This window comes from Gopherus evgoodei, chromosome 1 (genome assembly GCF_007399415.2).
Source record: "Gopherus evgoodei ecotype Sinaloan lineage chromosome 1, rGopEvg1_v1.p, whole genome shotgun sequence".
NCBI lineage: Eukaryota > Metazoa > Chordata > Testudines > Testudinidae > Gopherus > Gopherus evgoodei.
In genome coordinates this window covers 214400309-214414190 of record NC_044322.1, presented here as the reverse complement: position 1 = coordinate 214414190, position 13882 = coordinate 214400309, and the positions used below count along the sequence as shown (strand labels likewise).

Below are 13882 nucleotides of genomic sequence, written 5' to 3'. Positions count from 1 at the left end.
GGAGCAAGATCCCTCTCCCTGTGCACTGAAGCTATACAGTTATGAAACGGGTGTATAACTTATCAGATTCATATCTCAGCAATTCACTTTCCTTGAGCCTAGAATGTCACGGCTAGAATGTCAGATATGCTCTGCAGGCACTTCTCCCAGGACTACGAGTGGGAGTTGGACTCTCAAATTCTTCATGGGATATTCCAAAGATGGGGTCTTCCTCAGGTGGATCTGTTCAACACATTCAGCAACAAGAGAAGGTCTACATTGCCTCTCTGTGAGAGATGCTTTTCTCCTTCCTTGGATGAAGGGCCAGTTTTACACATTCCCTTCAACTCCACTAAATCTAAGAATGATGATCAAGATCAGACATCACAAGGCCAGGGTTATCCTTGCAGTACTGACCTGGCTGAGGCAAGCTTGGTATTCTTACCTGCTTCACCTATGTGTCAAATTGGCATTTATGCTTCTGACTGTCCCTCATCTTCTCTCCCAGAATGCAGCTTGGGTACTTCATCTCATCCTGGGAGCCCTCAGCCTCCAGACCTGGCTCTAGATCAGTGGTTCTCAAACTTGTATAGTAGTGATCCCTTCACACAGCAAGCCTCTGAGTGTGACCCACCCTTTATACGTTAAAACCGCATTTTTTAATAATAAACACCATTATAAATGCTGGAGGCAAAGTAGGGTTTGGGGGTGGAGTCTTGACAGCTCACAGCCCCCGTGTAATAACCTCATGACCCCCTGAGGGGTCGCAACCTCCAGTTTTAAGACCCCCTGTTCTAGATGGTTCACAGAATTAGAATCATCCTGTTTGATAGGAATACAACAAGTATTACTAAACAGTAGATGGGAGTTAACTCAAATTACTTACCTTCAGAAATGGAAAAGGTTCAACCACTGGTGTCACCACTTATGCCTTGGTCCACACCACAAGATCTGATGTGGCGCTTGGTTCTTCTGTACTGTCTTCAGTTTTGGACTTGATTCCAAAGCTGTTTCCTGCCTGTGATGATACTGCTCAGGAGTCAACTGAAGTGGAGCGTCTACAGCAGAGGCCATATCCAGCCTACAGCCGATTTAATTTGGCCCTCAAGCTCCCTCTGGGGAGCGGGGTCTGGCGCTTGCCCTGCTCCCACGCTCCAGCTGAGGAGCGAGGTCGGGATCCACTCCATGTGCTCGTTCCATAGCTCCTGAAGCAGCAGCATGTCCCCACTCTGACTCCTATGTTTAGAGGCAGCCAGGGGGCTCTGCACACTGCTCCGTCTGCAGGCGCTACCCCTGAAGCTCCCATTGGCCGGGAACTGCAGTCAATGGGAGCTGCAGGGGTGGCACCTGCAGACATGGCAGTGCGCAGATCCGCCTGGCTGCATCTCTGTGTAGGAGCCGGAGGAGGGACATGCCGCTGCTTCGGGGAGCTGCTTGAGGTAAGTGCCTCCCAGAGCCTACACCACTGACCCCCTCCGATGCCCCAACGCCCTGCCCCAGCCCTGATCCTCTTCCCACCCTCCAAACCCCTCAGTCCCAGCCCCACCCCAGAGCCTGCATCTCCAGCTGAAGCCCTCACGCCCCCTGCCCCAATCCAGAGCCCCCATCCGCACACTGAACTCCTCATTTCTGGCCCCACTCCAGAGCCTGCATCCCACCCTCCCCTGTGCCCCAACCCTGATCCCCCTCCTGCCATCCAAACCCCTCAGTCCCAGCCTGGAGCATCCTCTTACACCCCAAATCCCTCATTCCCAGCCCCGCACCTCCAGTCAGAACCCTCACCCCCTCCTGAACCCCAGCCCCAATTTCAGGAACATTCATGACCCGCCATACAAAAAGTTTGCCAACCCCTGATCTACAGGGGTGCTACTTGGAGAGGAAGAAAGAGTTACTCACCAGTAGCTATGGTTCTTTGTGATGTGTGTTCCTGTGGTTACTCCACTACTCACCCTCCTAGGAAAGTAAAGGAAACAGACATACTTGATGCTCAATACAGAGGGGCCCCTATGTGCTACCACAATATAAATAATTAATAAGAGTGTTTAGTGCTATATATTATGGGTGAGATTTTTGAAAATGTCTGTTAAATAATTCCTGAGTTACTTAGACACTTTAGAAATTCCCAACTCATATGAGAACAAAGCTTGCTCTTTGTTAAATGGTAGAGCAAGTAATATTTAAAGAAGGAATTACAAACCCACGGAGAGGGGGACACAATAAAAAGGATGTGTGTTCCATCTTAAATAGATAAAACCAATTTTATGCATGAGTGCAGAAAACTGAGTTCATTTGTATGTTGCTTCTTGATGCTTTTAAAAGGGGTTGTTAGAGAAATTTACACATTGACTTACTCTTTGTGTTTCCTTATCTTTAAAAAGGGATAGTGTTACTTACCAACTTACTTTATATAAATGTTATGATTATTAATTGGCTGTTGGGCATTTATGTCAGTTGGAATGTGTAAAGTGCTGTATAAATAAAATGCTAAGTATTATTTTTATTATTAAGTCATGGATCTGCTGTTTACTTGGCACAGTTCACCTGCCGTACAGCACTGTGTGTCTATTAGTGCTCTACAAAGAATTACCAGAATGTCTAACACAAATTGTGAACAGTAATGAAAAGGCAGACCTTTTGGAGCTCTTCTCTCTTCATCTTTGGTGTATTATTCATATGTTTTTTAATATATGTATCATGGAGCTAAAGATGGATAAGTCCAACAGTATTAGATCATCTAATCCACTTCCCATGGGTCAATGCAGGGTTGTCCCCTACAGAATATTTTCTAGCCGTGTTTCTCAAGTGTTTTCCTACTGGGAAGCCAACTTTTGGAACTTGTGGCAACCTCCCCTCATTTTGCGTGGCAAACTGGTGTGCTGTAGGCATGGTGTGCCCTACCTTGCCACATAGTAACTTGCTCTGTTGGTAAGCCCTAAATAATTCCTCCTTGCTCTCCTGGAAATGTACACCCTTCCGATATTTGTAGATTGTTGTCGTGTTATTGCTTAGGCAAGTTAGATTTAGGCCAAGATTTTTAAAAATGGATATTGTGCCATATATAGGCACTGAAATCAGCATCCTGAATTTCAGAAAGACTGAGCACCTAACAGCTCCCACTGAAATTAAATTGACCTAAGTTACTGTTTGTGCTCTCAATAACTCCTGGTTAAAAGAGCACAGTTTTATGTCCCTTGACACTGCTGTAGCATGTACAATGCATCACTCCTCTTTACTGGAGTATTTTAGATACTCTCAAAACTTTTTTAGGTCAAAGACTGTTCGTACTATATAGTCTGCCTATTGTAACTGATAGAAATAGAGTAACCGTCAATATGCTGTGGTGAGTTTGAGGCATAGAATGTTCAGATAAGCACTAGATTATAAAACTGCATTGTCTGAGTAATCCATATTAACTGAATCAAATATTTCCCTTCCTCAGATGATGAAACATGCCTGGGAAAATTACCGGCAGTATGGATGGGGGCATAATGAACTCAAACCCATTGCCAGGAAAGGACATTCCACCAACATATTTGGTAGGTTATACTTTCTGTTACTTTAGTGCTTCTGTCCTCTCCTTCCTTCTCATAATGCTCTTTTAGAAATTCCATATGAACTTTCTTAGTATAGTACACTGTACTGTAAATATTATAAAATCCTGTGAATCATTTTAATGACTATTCTTATCCATGTAGAAATTGTTTAATGGGATTTTTTGTGACAAGTGCTTTTAAAACATATTTTATTACTACAGTTATATTGCAGAGTTTGGTTTATGAACAGTATTATTTTGATGTGCATACCAGTTGTAATAATGTGGTAATGATGTTTATGAAGTGCCATATATGTCACTCATTGTGAAATGTATAGAAATACAGCATGCCTTCTCCACATGCTTGAAGTTAAACTCTCAAAATTTAAATGGAAGACACAGAGAAAAACTATTCATAAGAAGATCAATTTGTGCAGTAAGTGGGTCTGAAGGAAGAAAATGCCGGAATTTAGGAGCAACTCTAAACTTAGGAGCTGAATGTAAAAAGAGTGGAGCTCAAAGCACAAGAATACGGGTTTTAGCAGGTATGAAGTTTTAAAAAGGCTTGAAGGCTTAGTTCCTGAAAATCTTGGCTAATAGCCATTGATGGACCTATCTTCCATGAATTTATCTAATTCTTTTTTTGAACCCAGTTATACTTTTGGCCTTCACAATGTCCCCTGGCAATGAGTTCCACAGGTTGACTATGCATTGTGTGAAGAAGTACTTCCTTATGTTTGTTTTAAACCTGCTGTCTGTTAATTTCATTGGGTAGCCCCTGGATTTTGTGTCATGTGAAGGGGTAAATAACACTCCCCTATTCACTTTCTCCACAATATTCATGATTTTATAGACTTGTTATATCCCCTTTAGTTGTCTCTTTTCCAAGATGAACAATTCCAGTCTTTTCAATCTCTCCTCCGATAGAAGCTGTTCAATAACCCTAATCATTTTTGTAGCCCTTCTCTGTACCATTTTCCAATTGTAATATACCTTTTTTGAGATGGGATGAGCAGAACTGTAAACAGCATTCAAGGGTGGGCATACCAGGGATTTATATAGTGGAATTATAAAATGTACCATCTTATTATCGATCCCTTTCCTATTGATTCCTAATATTCTGTTAGCTTTTTTGACTGCTGCTGCACACTGAGTGGATGTTTTCAGAGAACTATCCAGAGTGACTCCAAGGTCTCTTTCTTGACTGATAATAGCTAATTTAGATTCCATCTTTTTGTATGTTCCTGATCACATTTTTTGTATGTATAGTTGGGATTATGTTTTCCAATGTGCATTACTTTGCATTTATCAATATTGAATTTCATCTGCCATTTTGTTGTCCAGTCACGCAGTTTTGTGAGATCCATTTGCAACTCTTCACAGTCAGATTTGGACTTAACTATCTTGACTAGTTTTGTATCGTCTACATACTTTGCCACCATTACTGTTTATCCCCTTTTCTGGATCATTTATTAATATGTGGAACAGCACTTGTCTCAATAAAGATCCTTGGGGGACCCTGCTATTTACCTTTCTCCACTGTGAAAACTTACCTTTTTTTCCTACTCTTTGTTTCCTGTCCTTTAACCAGTTATTGATCCATGACAGGACCTTCCATCTTTTCCCATGACTGCTTACTTTGCTTAGGAACCTTTGATATGGGACCTTGTCAAAGATTTTCTGAAAGTTCAAGCAGCAAAGAGTCCTGTGGCACCTTATAGGCTAACAGACGTATTGGAGCATGAGCTTTCGTGGGCGACTACCCACTTCGTTGGATGCATGCACCCACGAAAGCTCATGCTCCAATACGTCTGTTAGTCTATAAGGTGCCACAGGACTTTTTGTTGCTTTTACAGATCCAGACGAACACAGCTACCCCTCTGATACCTGAAAGTTCAAGTACACTGTAATCATTGGATCAGCCTTGTCCACATGTTTGTTGACCCTCCCAAAGAACTGTAATGATTCTAATGATTTCCCTTTGCAAAAGCTATGTTGACTCTTCCTCAACAAATTATGTTAATCTAAGTGTCTGATAATTCTGTTCTTTAATATAGTTTCAGTCAGTTTGCTTGGTAGTGAAGTAAGGCATACCAGCCTGTAGTTACTCAAATTACCTCTGGACCCTTTTTTAAAAATCAATGTTACATTAGCTACCTGTCAGTCATCTAGTACAGAGTCTGATTTAAATGATAGGTTACAGACCACAGTTAGTAGTTGGGCAATTTCACATTTGAATTCCTTTGGAACTCTTGTGTGAATACCATCCGGTCCTGGTGACTTATTACTATTTAATTTATCAATTTGTTCCAAATCCTCCATTATCAACACCTTAGTCTGGGACAGTCCCTCAGATTTGTCATCTAAAAAGAATGGCACAGGTGCAGTGATCTCCCTCACAGTTTCTGCAGTAAAACTGATGCAAACAATTCATTCAGCATCTCCACAATGGTCTTGTCTTCTGTGAGTGTTCATTTAGCAGCTCGATGGTCTAGTGGCCTCTCTGAGTGTTTGGCAGGGTCTCTGCTTCTGAGGTACTTAATTTTTTTTATGTTAGTTTTGTGCCAGCAATCTGGTTCCATTTTGGTTTAGTAGATCTCCTTGTTTCTGTATAGGTTCCTCCATTCCCAAAAGGTTCACCAATTCGTAAGAAACCTAAGTCTCTCTTCTCAACACTATCATCTCATCCATGCACTGAAACCCTGCAGTTCTGCCTGTCTATCTGTTCCTGTATGTGGAACTGGAAGCATTTCAGAAAATGCTATGGAGGTTCTGGACTTTAATTTCCTTTCTAGCAGCCTAAATTTGGCTTCCATGATCTCTCTCTTATCTTTCTCTTTGGTACCTGCTTGTTCAGTGACCACCGGTCCTCCCCAGCACTGCACTTAAGTCTGTCAAGATGTCTCAAGAGGTCCACAACCTTCTTACCCAGTGGACACTTCACCATAGAGTTCTCCCAGTCATCACAAACCCAACTATCTATATTTGTAATAATCGAATCCCCCATTACTATTACCAGTTTCTTCCTAATATCTGGGGTTCTTTCCCCAAGAGGGATGACCTCAGTGCAAGAGCATCATCTGGAAGGAGAGTCCAAAATTTGGACAGGACAGGAGGGTGGCATTTTTGGCCCAAGTTTAGAGAATGTTTATTAAGTGTATCTGGCTCTCATGCTACCTCTCTAAACTGCCTGGCAAAACTCTCCTGTTTGCTGCTCTTGTTCTCTTGCTCCTCTGGTCGTTTAGAAGCTGGCTTTTAAAACCCCTGTTCTCCCTGAATTAGCACCATCCCCTTGTCAGGGAATCTAATTTAAGATGCTTTCATTAAGTGATCTAATTAATTAAGCAGAACCAGCTGTTGAAATTGAAGATTTTCCCGTCTCTTTGTGGCTACTGTCTCATGAAAAATTAGGAGAGGGTAAAAATCTGTGTGTAATTAAAAAGCATATCATCCCTTTGCATAGCATTGTGCCCTGTGTTGTAGGTCGCTTTAAATTCATTGGTGATTTGTGGAGTGAGCCAAAGAATGGCATCACTGGTTTGCCTGTTAAAGGCAAGTCCTTCCTCTGGATGCCTGAATCTGCCAGAAACCAGGTTACAAATTACACTTAAATGAAGCTGATATGATTAAATCTAGATGGCAAACTAGCTGTTCCTCTAATGTGTGCACTCCCTCTCGCCCCTCTCCCTTCACTTCCCAAGGCATTGTCTATACATTTCCATTTTAGTAGGGAGAGGCAGTGTGGACTTGCACCAATTTACAGAATAGATTTATATAAATCCAAGCAGGGATGCTGTGTTCTCCCTGAAACTGTGGCTAATATTTATTTTGAAAAGGTGTATGACTTCCAGTAATTTTAAATCATAAAGCAGAGTCTGCTAAAAGCGTGAGCTAGGTAGTCAGTGTTTGACTAAGACAAGATATAGTATCTGTTCTTATCAGTTTAATTTATTTTGATGGACATCTGCAACACCTGCTCTGAAGATGGATTCTTCTGTTGCCATTTTTGAGAAAATCGATGCTGCTTTGAAGATACACTCTGCTGTTGCTACTTTGGAAGAAAACCCTCTCTTTGCTTCTGAGACGCCCCCAGCTGTGCTCTCAGCAGCTGCTGCTGCTCCTGCATCCTCTACTTCTCAGAAAGCTCAGCGGAAGCCCATCTCGAAGACCACCCTTGCTGGTGATCCGTGTCTTCTGTGAGGCACCAAGGATGAAAAACCCCCTGGGGATATCTGCAAGGAGACCTAGCACCACAAGGATGGCTCTTCGGGACCTCACATCCAGGTGCAACAACTTCTCGCCAGCTCTTCAGGAGAAGGATCCCTGGAGAACCTCTCCCACTGTCCAGGATCAGGATGCTAAGCGCTGCCCTGCTGCTCCTGAGAAGGCTGTAACCAGAGGAGCCCCCTCGATGACCCAGGACCAGGATGCTGATCACTGCCCTGATGGGAAGGCTGCTACCAGAGGAGCCCCCCATGATGTCCCAGGACCAGGATACTGATTGCTGCCCCACTGCTCCAGAGAGGGATGCTCCTGAAGGAACCATCTCCTAATTCCAGGACCCCGAAACTACTTGCACTCCACAGCCCAGGATCTTGATGTCACACGCTATCCTTCCAAGCAAAGAGATATCATGGCCAGTGAGTCTAGCACCCCACCCCCCCAGGAGCAACTTCACCTCCTCAAGCTTCTCTGCCATACTGAGAGGAATCACCTGGCAAGTCTGCAGGCACAACAGAGGTCTGCCCCACAGTGGGTGAGGCAGGGGAAGACTACTGCATCTACCTCCAGTACCCAATCCCTACAGGCCTCCTCCTCTGCCCCTTCTGCTTCCTCTTCCATGGAAGGCCCACAACAAACAGATCGCCTTCCGGTGTAGCCACTGCGATCTGCCCTTCAAGACTCAAAAGAAATGTAAGTACTATCAAACCACATGCAAAGGACCCTTCATGACCACGAAGGTCAATCCCACTGACACCCTGCGGGTTCCAACCCTGACCCCCACCAACGCTCTGGATTCAGCACCCCAGCCAGCCTCCCCAGAGCCACAGCATGTAAGGGGGGACCAACTGCCAACCGAGGGAAGTGCGACCCCCGCCTTGAGGGCTGAACAACAAGATGATGCCACCAAAAGAACCAGCCCCATCTCCAGAATCCCCACGCTGAATCCTGCCATGAGGGAGATCACCATTATGTTGTAAGTCTGCAACCTCACCAGATGCCTCAGTGGCCTCACAGAAGCCATCTGGCACAACACGGATACAAGACGGGGGAGCTCTCCCCAACATGTAACCTCATGCCACCCTGTTGTAGGAGCAACCAGCACTGCCCCCTAGGCTGCCCGGCAAGATCCAGCCAAAGGAGGAACCTCCCACAGCCCCTAGATCCCACGGCCGGACCCTACCCCTTGGAGACCCAACACCTCCTCCAAAGTTGCCCAGCAAGACTCCAACTGCCAAGAATCCCATGCCCCACAGAGGACCCCCCAGCCAGATACCCCCTGCAGGAGAACCAGAACCATTCCTAGCGCTTCCAGACACAACCGCGCCCCCCCCACAAAGTCCAGCACCAGTGCTTCCAGAACCCTCCTCTCTCCTGGAAGATCCAGCACAGCCTTGGAGACACCGAGAGCTGCCCCCCGCACCACACCAGGACCCCTTAACCCCCAAGATCCACCTGAACACCACTCTCCAGTCTGAGGAACAACAAGGCCATCCACGCAGCACCTGAACCTGTGGAGACAACGCAGCAGGAGGAGCAATGGCCATGAGCGAGGGTTGCCATACTGTGGCAATCCGCCTGGACGGAGGAGCTGGCAAAGGCTGACAACTTCGAGAACTTCGAAACCCTAATGGACAAACTGACCGCAGAACTGTCTGTGGAAATCACAGCCAGAAGGAGGGAACCCCAGGAGGTCGCATGGACCACTTGCAGATTCCCCGCGCCAAGCCGTAATGACACTGCCAGAGAAGGCAGGAGAGGGGATGCCGGCTATGATCTGTCAGCTGAATCCCTTATTCAGAAACTATACAGGACGAACTGCTCGAAAGCTATGAGGGAGATCCTTAACGGGACCTCCTTCTACTGTGCCATCCAGCCCGAGAGGCTCTACTCCTACTTCAAGCACCGTAACCCTAACTGACGTGTGATACCCAGAGTGCCTTCTCCTGCTACCCCAGATCAACCTCACGGAGGACCTGGAGTGAGATTTTTCCCTGCAGGAAGTTCTGGCGAGGCTGATGAGGATGAAAAACACTGCCCCTGGAAAAGATGGCATCCGCTACCACCTGCTGAAGAAGTGAGACCCCGGCTGCTTGTTGCTTGCTGCCATCTTCAACAAATACCAGAAACCTTCATCCAGATCCTCCGAGACCTCTGCGAGGACTGCACCACCACCATCTGCGCCATGGATGGAGAGATGGACGCCATCCCCATTCGCTGCGATGTGAAAGAAGGCTGCCCTCTCAGCCCCATCATCCTCAACCTGGCCATGGAACCGCTCATCCGAGCCATCTCCAGCATCCCGACTGGCTTCAACCTACACGGCAAGAAAATCAGCATTCTGGCCTATGCAGACAACCTGGCCCTGGTTGCTGACAGCTCAGAAAGCCTCCAGCAAATGCTTGATGTCACCTGCCAAGCCGCCAAATGGATGAGCCTCCACTTCAACCAAAAGTGCACCTCCCTCCACATTAGTGGCGGTGCCAGGGCTCTGGTCTGGGTGTCATTTTCCTGATCCAGGGCAAGCTCATGGCCTTCCTCGAGGAGGGAGAGGTATGCCAACACCTGGGCATGCCCACAGGAGTCTGCATCCGATGGCCCCCTGAAGACACCATCGCAGAGATCCTGCAAGATGCGGCCCAAATTGACTCCTCCCTGCTCGCCCTCGGCAAATATTCAATGCCCTCAATACCTTCCTGATCCCTTGCATCTCCTTTGTCCTCAGAGGATCAGCCGTAGCCAAGGTGCCCCTGAACGAGGCCGAGAGCACCATCGGGCGGCTGGTGAGGAAATGGCTCCACCTTCCCCAGAAGGCCAGCACTGACATCATCTACATTTCCCGCATGCAGGGTGGCGCCAAGCTTGGATGGGTAACCTGTGCAACATGGTGGTGATGACCCACACCTTCCGCCTCCTGATGTGCCCAGACCTGATGGTGTGGAGCATTGAGCAGGAAGCCGTACAGGACGTGGTCAGGAAATGCATCACCAGGGCTCCCTCCAAGCAGGACGTTGCCACTTACCTCAGCGGCTCCCTGGAGGCTGAGTTCGGGAGACGGAGGGGGACCTGTTCTCTCTCTCTCTCTCTGGTCCCACACCTGCAATGCCTTGAAACGCCTAGAAAAGAGGATCGGCTGCCCCTGGAAGTGGTGGGAGGAGGGCCGGGAGCTGGGAATACAGGTGCTGTGCATAAAGATCACACCATCATCACCAACCACCAGAACGATGCTGGAAAAGATCCTGAAAGGAAAGGACCCTGACCCATCTGCTGCCACTATGCCGAGAACCTCAAGTGGAAGCTGGACCAGGGCAGGGTGTTCAAGGTGTCCAGCAAGTGGGATGCAGCAACCACTTCCTCCCCAGGGACAGCTTCACCAGGTTCGCCGACTTGTGTTTCATGCACCGGGCCCGGCTCAACTGCATTCCCCTCAACGGAGCCATCTGCCACGGCAACCGGGACAAGCGCTGCAGGAAATGCGGCTACGCCAATGAGACCCTGCCCCACGTCCAGTGTGGTTGCAAACAGCACTCTGGACCCTAGCGGCACCGCCACAACACCATCCAGAACGGGCTGCTGAAAGTCATCCCACCGTCCCTGGGGAAGACCACTGTTGACTCCGCCATCCCCGAGACAGCCGACTGTGACCCGACATTGTCGTGACGGATGCAGAAAAGAAGAAGGTCCTCATGATAGACGTCATGGTGCCATTTGAAAACAGGTCAACGGCCTTCCACGAGGCCCGAGCACAGAAGGCGTTGATGTACACCCCGCTAGCCAACACCCTGAGAGTCCAGGTCTATGAGGTCCAGATACACACCCTGATCGTGGGAGCGCTGGGCTCGTGGGACCCCCAGAACGAGCTAGTACTGAGACCGTGCGGAGTTGGTTGACGCTACACCTGGCTCATGAGACAGCTCATGGTGTCCAACACCATTAGGTGATCCAGACACATCTATACGGAACACATCACAGGACACTGTCAATACTATGTTGAGTAATAGAGACTACCAATCAGGGAAATAACCCACTTCCTTTCCTGACGAACCAAGGGACGCACCCCACCCATGTACTTATTCGCTACATTGATACTGACTTGGACTCTTAATACGTTCCATGGGTGACGTACCCGAGTCCACTGACGCTTTAAAAACTCCCACACCCCAATCTGGGTCTGTGCTGATTATGTGATGTGTATGTATCTTGTGATCCTTGTAAGCGATACCTGTAATCCCTCATAACTCAAGCCTGACCCTAGATGTACAGGACCTTCCCTCTTAACTTGTGTATATTTAATTTTAAACATTAACTTTAATAAAAAAAATCTGTTTTTATCAGTTTAATATCTGAAAGAAAGCAATTGTGCCATAGTGCTTTTATGGATAAAGCAGAGTTTAAAAAAGGAGCAAAGGGTTGGTACTTCTTGGACCTTTTAAGAGAGAGATGCATATAGTATATTAAAAAATAAGTAAGGCTTTTTTATGATCTAGGCTTGTGGCTTTTTTAATAGTGGTGACTAAAAAAATATCCAGTCCAAATTGGTAGAGCTGTGAAGATACTGACTTGCTGCTATTTCCTATTTGTTGGTTGATGTAGTGTTGAAAATCTGTGAAAATTCTTTAGCCATAAAATTATTGAGCTTTGTCAAAATATGGTTTGACAGGTGTGTTGATAAGAGCATATCTTGGGCCCAGCTAGGGATAAGATGTTAACGAAACTCTCTTTCATTATTGGAGTGTTTAACAATGAAAGGCATTTTTAGGTTCCATGTCACCTTGTCACTGATCACTTCCATTGTAACAACCGCCACTGATATGTAAAGTATTAAGTTAAGTTTCCATTTTAACAATATCCTTTGTTCCCTTTCCTTTTAGCTGTCTACAGGCCTGTATAGGGAGAAACCATTGTGTGACAGTTTTCAGTTGGTATTAAAGGTAGTATTGTCCTTTTCGGGAGAAAAGAAAAAAAGGTTTAAAAAGGTTAAAAAGGTCCTTAGCTGTTGTTATTGCTATTGTTGTTAGAGTTAATTGTTTTTCCTTTAAGACAAAACAAGACAAACACATACAAAGGACAGAGAAAGGAATAGCAAAGGTAGAAAACTTAGTTTCTCTGGTTTTGATTTTCACTTGCAGCCTCATTGGTGGAGAAACACAGGTCCAGCACTTGGTCTCATCAACCAGTCTAAGAATTGGCAAACTTTTATCAGTGTTGGGTAATTATATGTTCCTTTTAGCTGTCTCTCTGGTCAACAGGGTAACAGCACTGTTGAAAAGATGGAGTAACTTTGGCTGCTAAGTCAGAAAGATGAGAGATAGGTAAGAAAAATAAGGTTGGGAAGGAAAATGACATGAGGGAGGTGTCACAACAGGAATCTAAGGGCTTGTCTGCACTTAAAAGGGAATAGTGGTGCAGCTGTGTCGATGCAGCTGCACTGCTGTAGTGCTTTAGTGAGGATACTACCTATGCTGACAGGATGGTTTCTCCAGTCAGTGCTGTTTACACTGGGAGTTAGGTTGGTAGACCTGTGTTTCTCAGTGGGGTGGATTTTCCACACCCTTGATTGCCATAGTTATACTGACGTAAGTTGCTAGTGTAGACCAACCTTAAGGTTCACATCCCAAGTAGAGTTTAGGATTTAGCCAAAGTCAGGGGAGGTGGTGATGTCATCTGGTTCCCCCTCTCTGGCCCACTTTGCTTCAGGATATCTTTCAGGATCAGAACAATGAAGGCCCAGCAGTGTCTTGATGGATTCTGTGGTCCCAGGAGACTGAGGGTGGCAGCCATGAATTGCTAAAACTTGCTCCTAAGCGTCCATTCATCCCCCTCCATTTAGTTGACCCCCACATAAACAGTGTCCAAGAAGAGGTGGCAGCCTCACAATTAAAATGAACCAATCCGGCCACTTTTCAGTGATTTTTGCTATAAACATTTCTAGTAACTTTCAGCTAGCTCATTGTTATAATAGCACATGACTTTAGCTGGAGCTCTGAAGCCATATCCAATTTCTTTTAATTTAAATAATCTAGTTTGTACTAGTTTATTTGTCTCTCACTTTTGTTTTTATAGACAATTTTATGTAACAGGCTGTGCTGAGTGTGACTTTGTTACCTTGGACAGCTTAGACTACAGTCTTCTACACATCACGAAGCATTG

The 13882-nt window shown here is 46.0% G+C and overlaps 1 protein-coding gene across 1 annotated transcript in view; it reads left to right on the top strand.

The window, feature by feature from the left end:
* Nucleotides 1–13882, top strand: part of MAN1A2 (mannosidase alpha class 1A member 2) — a 309610-nt gene that overhangs the window by 104455 nt on the left and 191273 nt on the right. The window contains exon 3 of the mRNA XM_030535069.1: nucleotides 3419–3515. Within this exon, the coding sequence (XP_030390929.1) occupies nucleotides 3419–3515 (97 nt within the window). The remainder of the gene's footprint in view (nucleotides 1–3418; nucleotides 3516–13882) is intronic.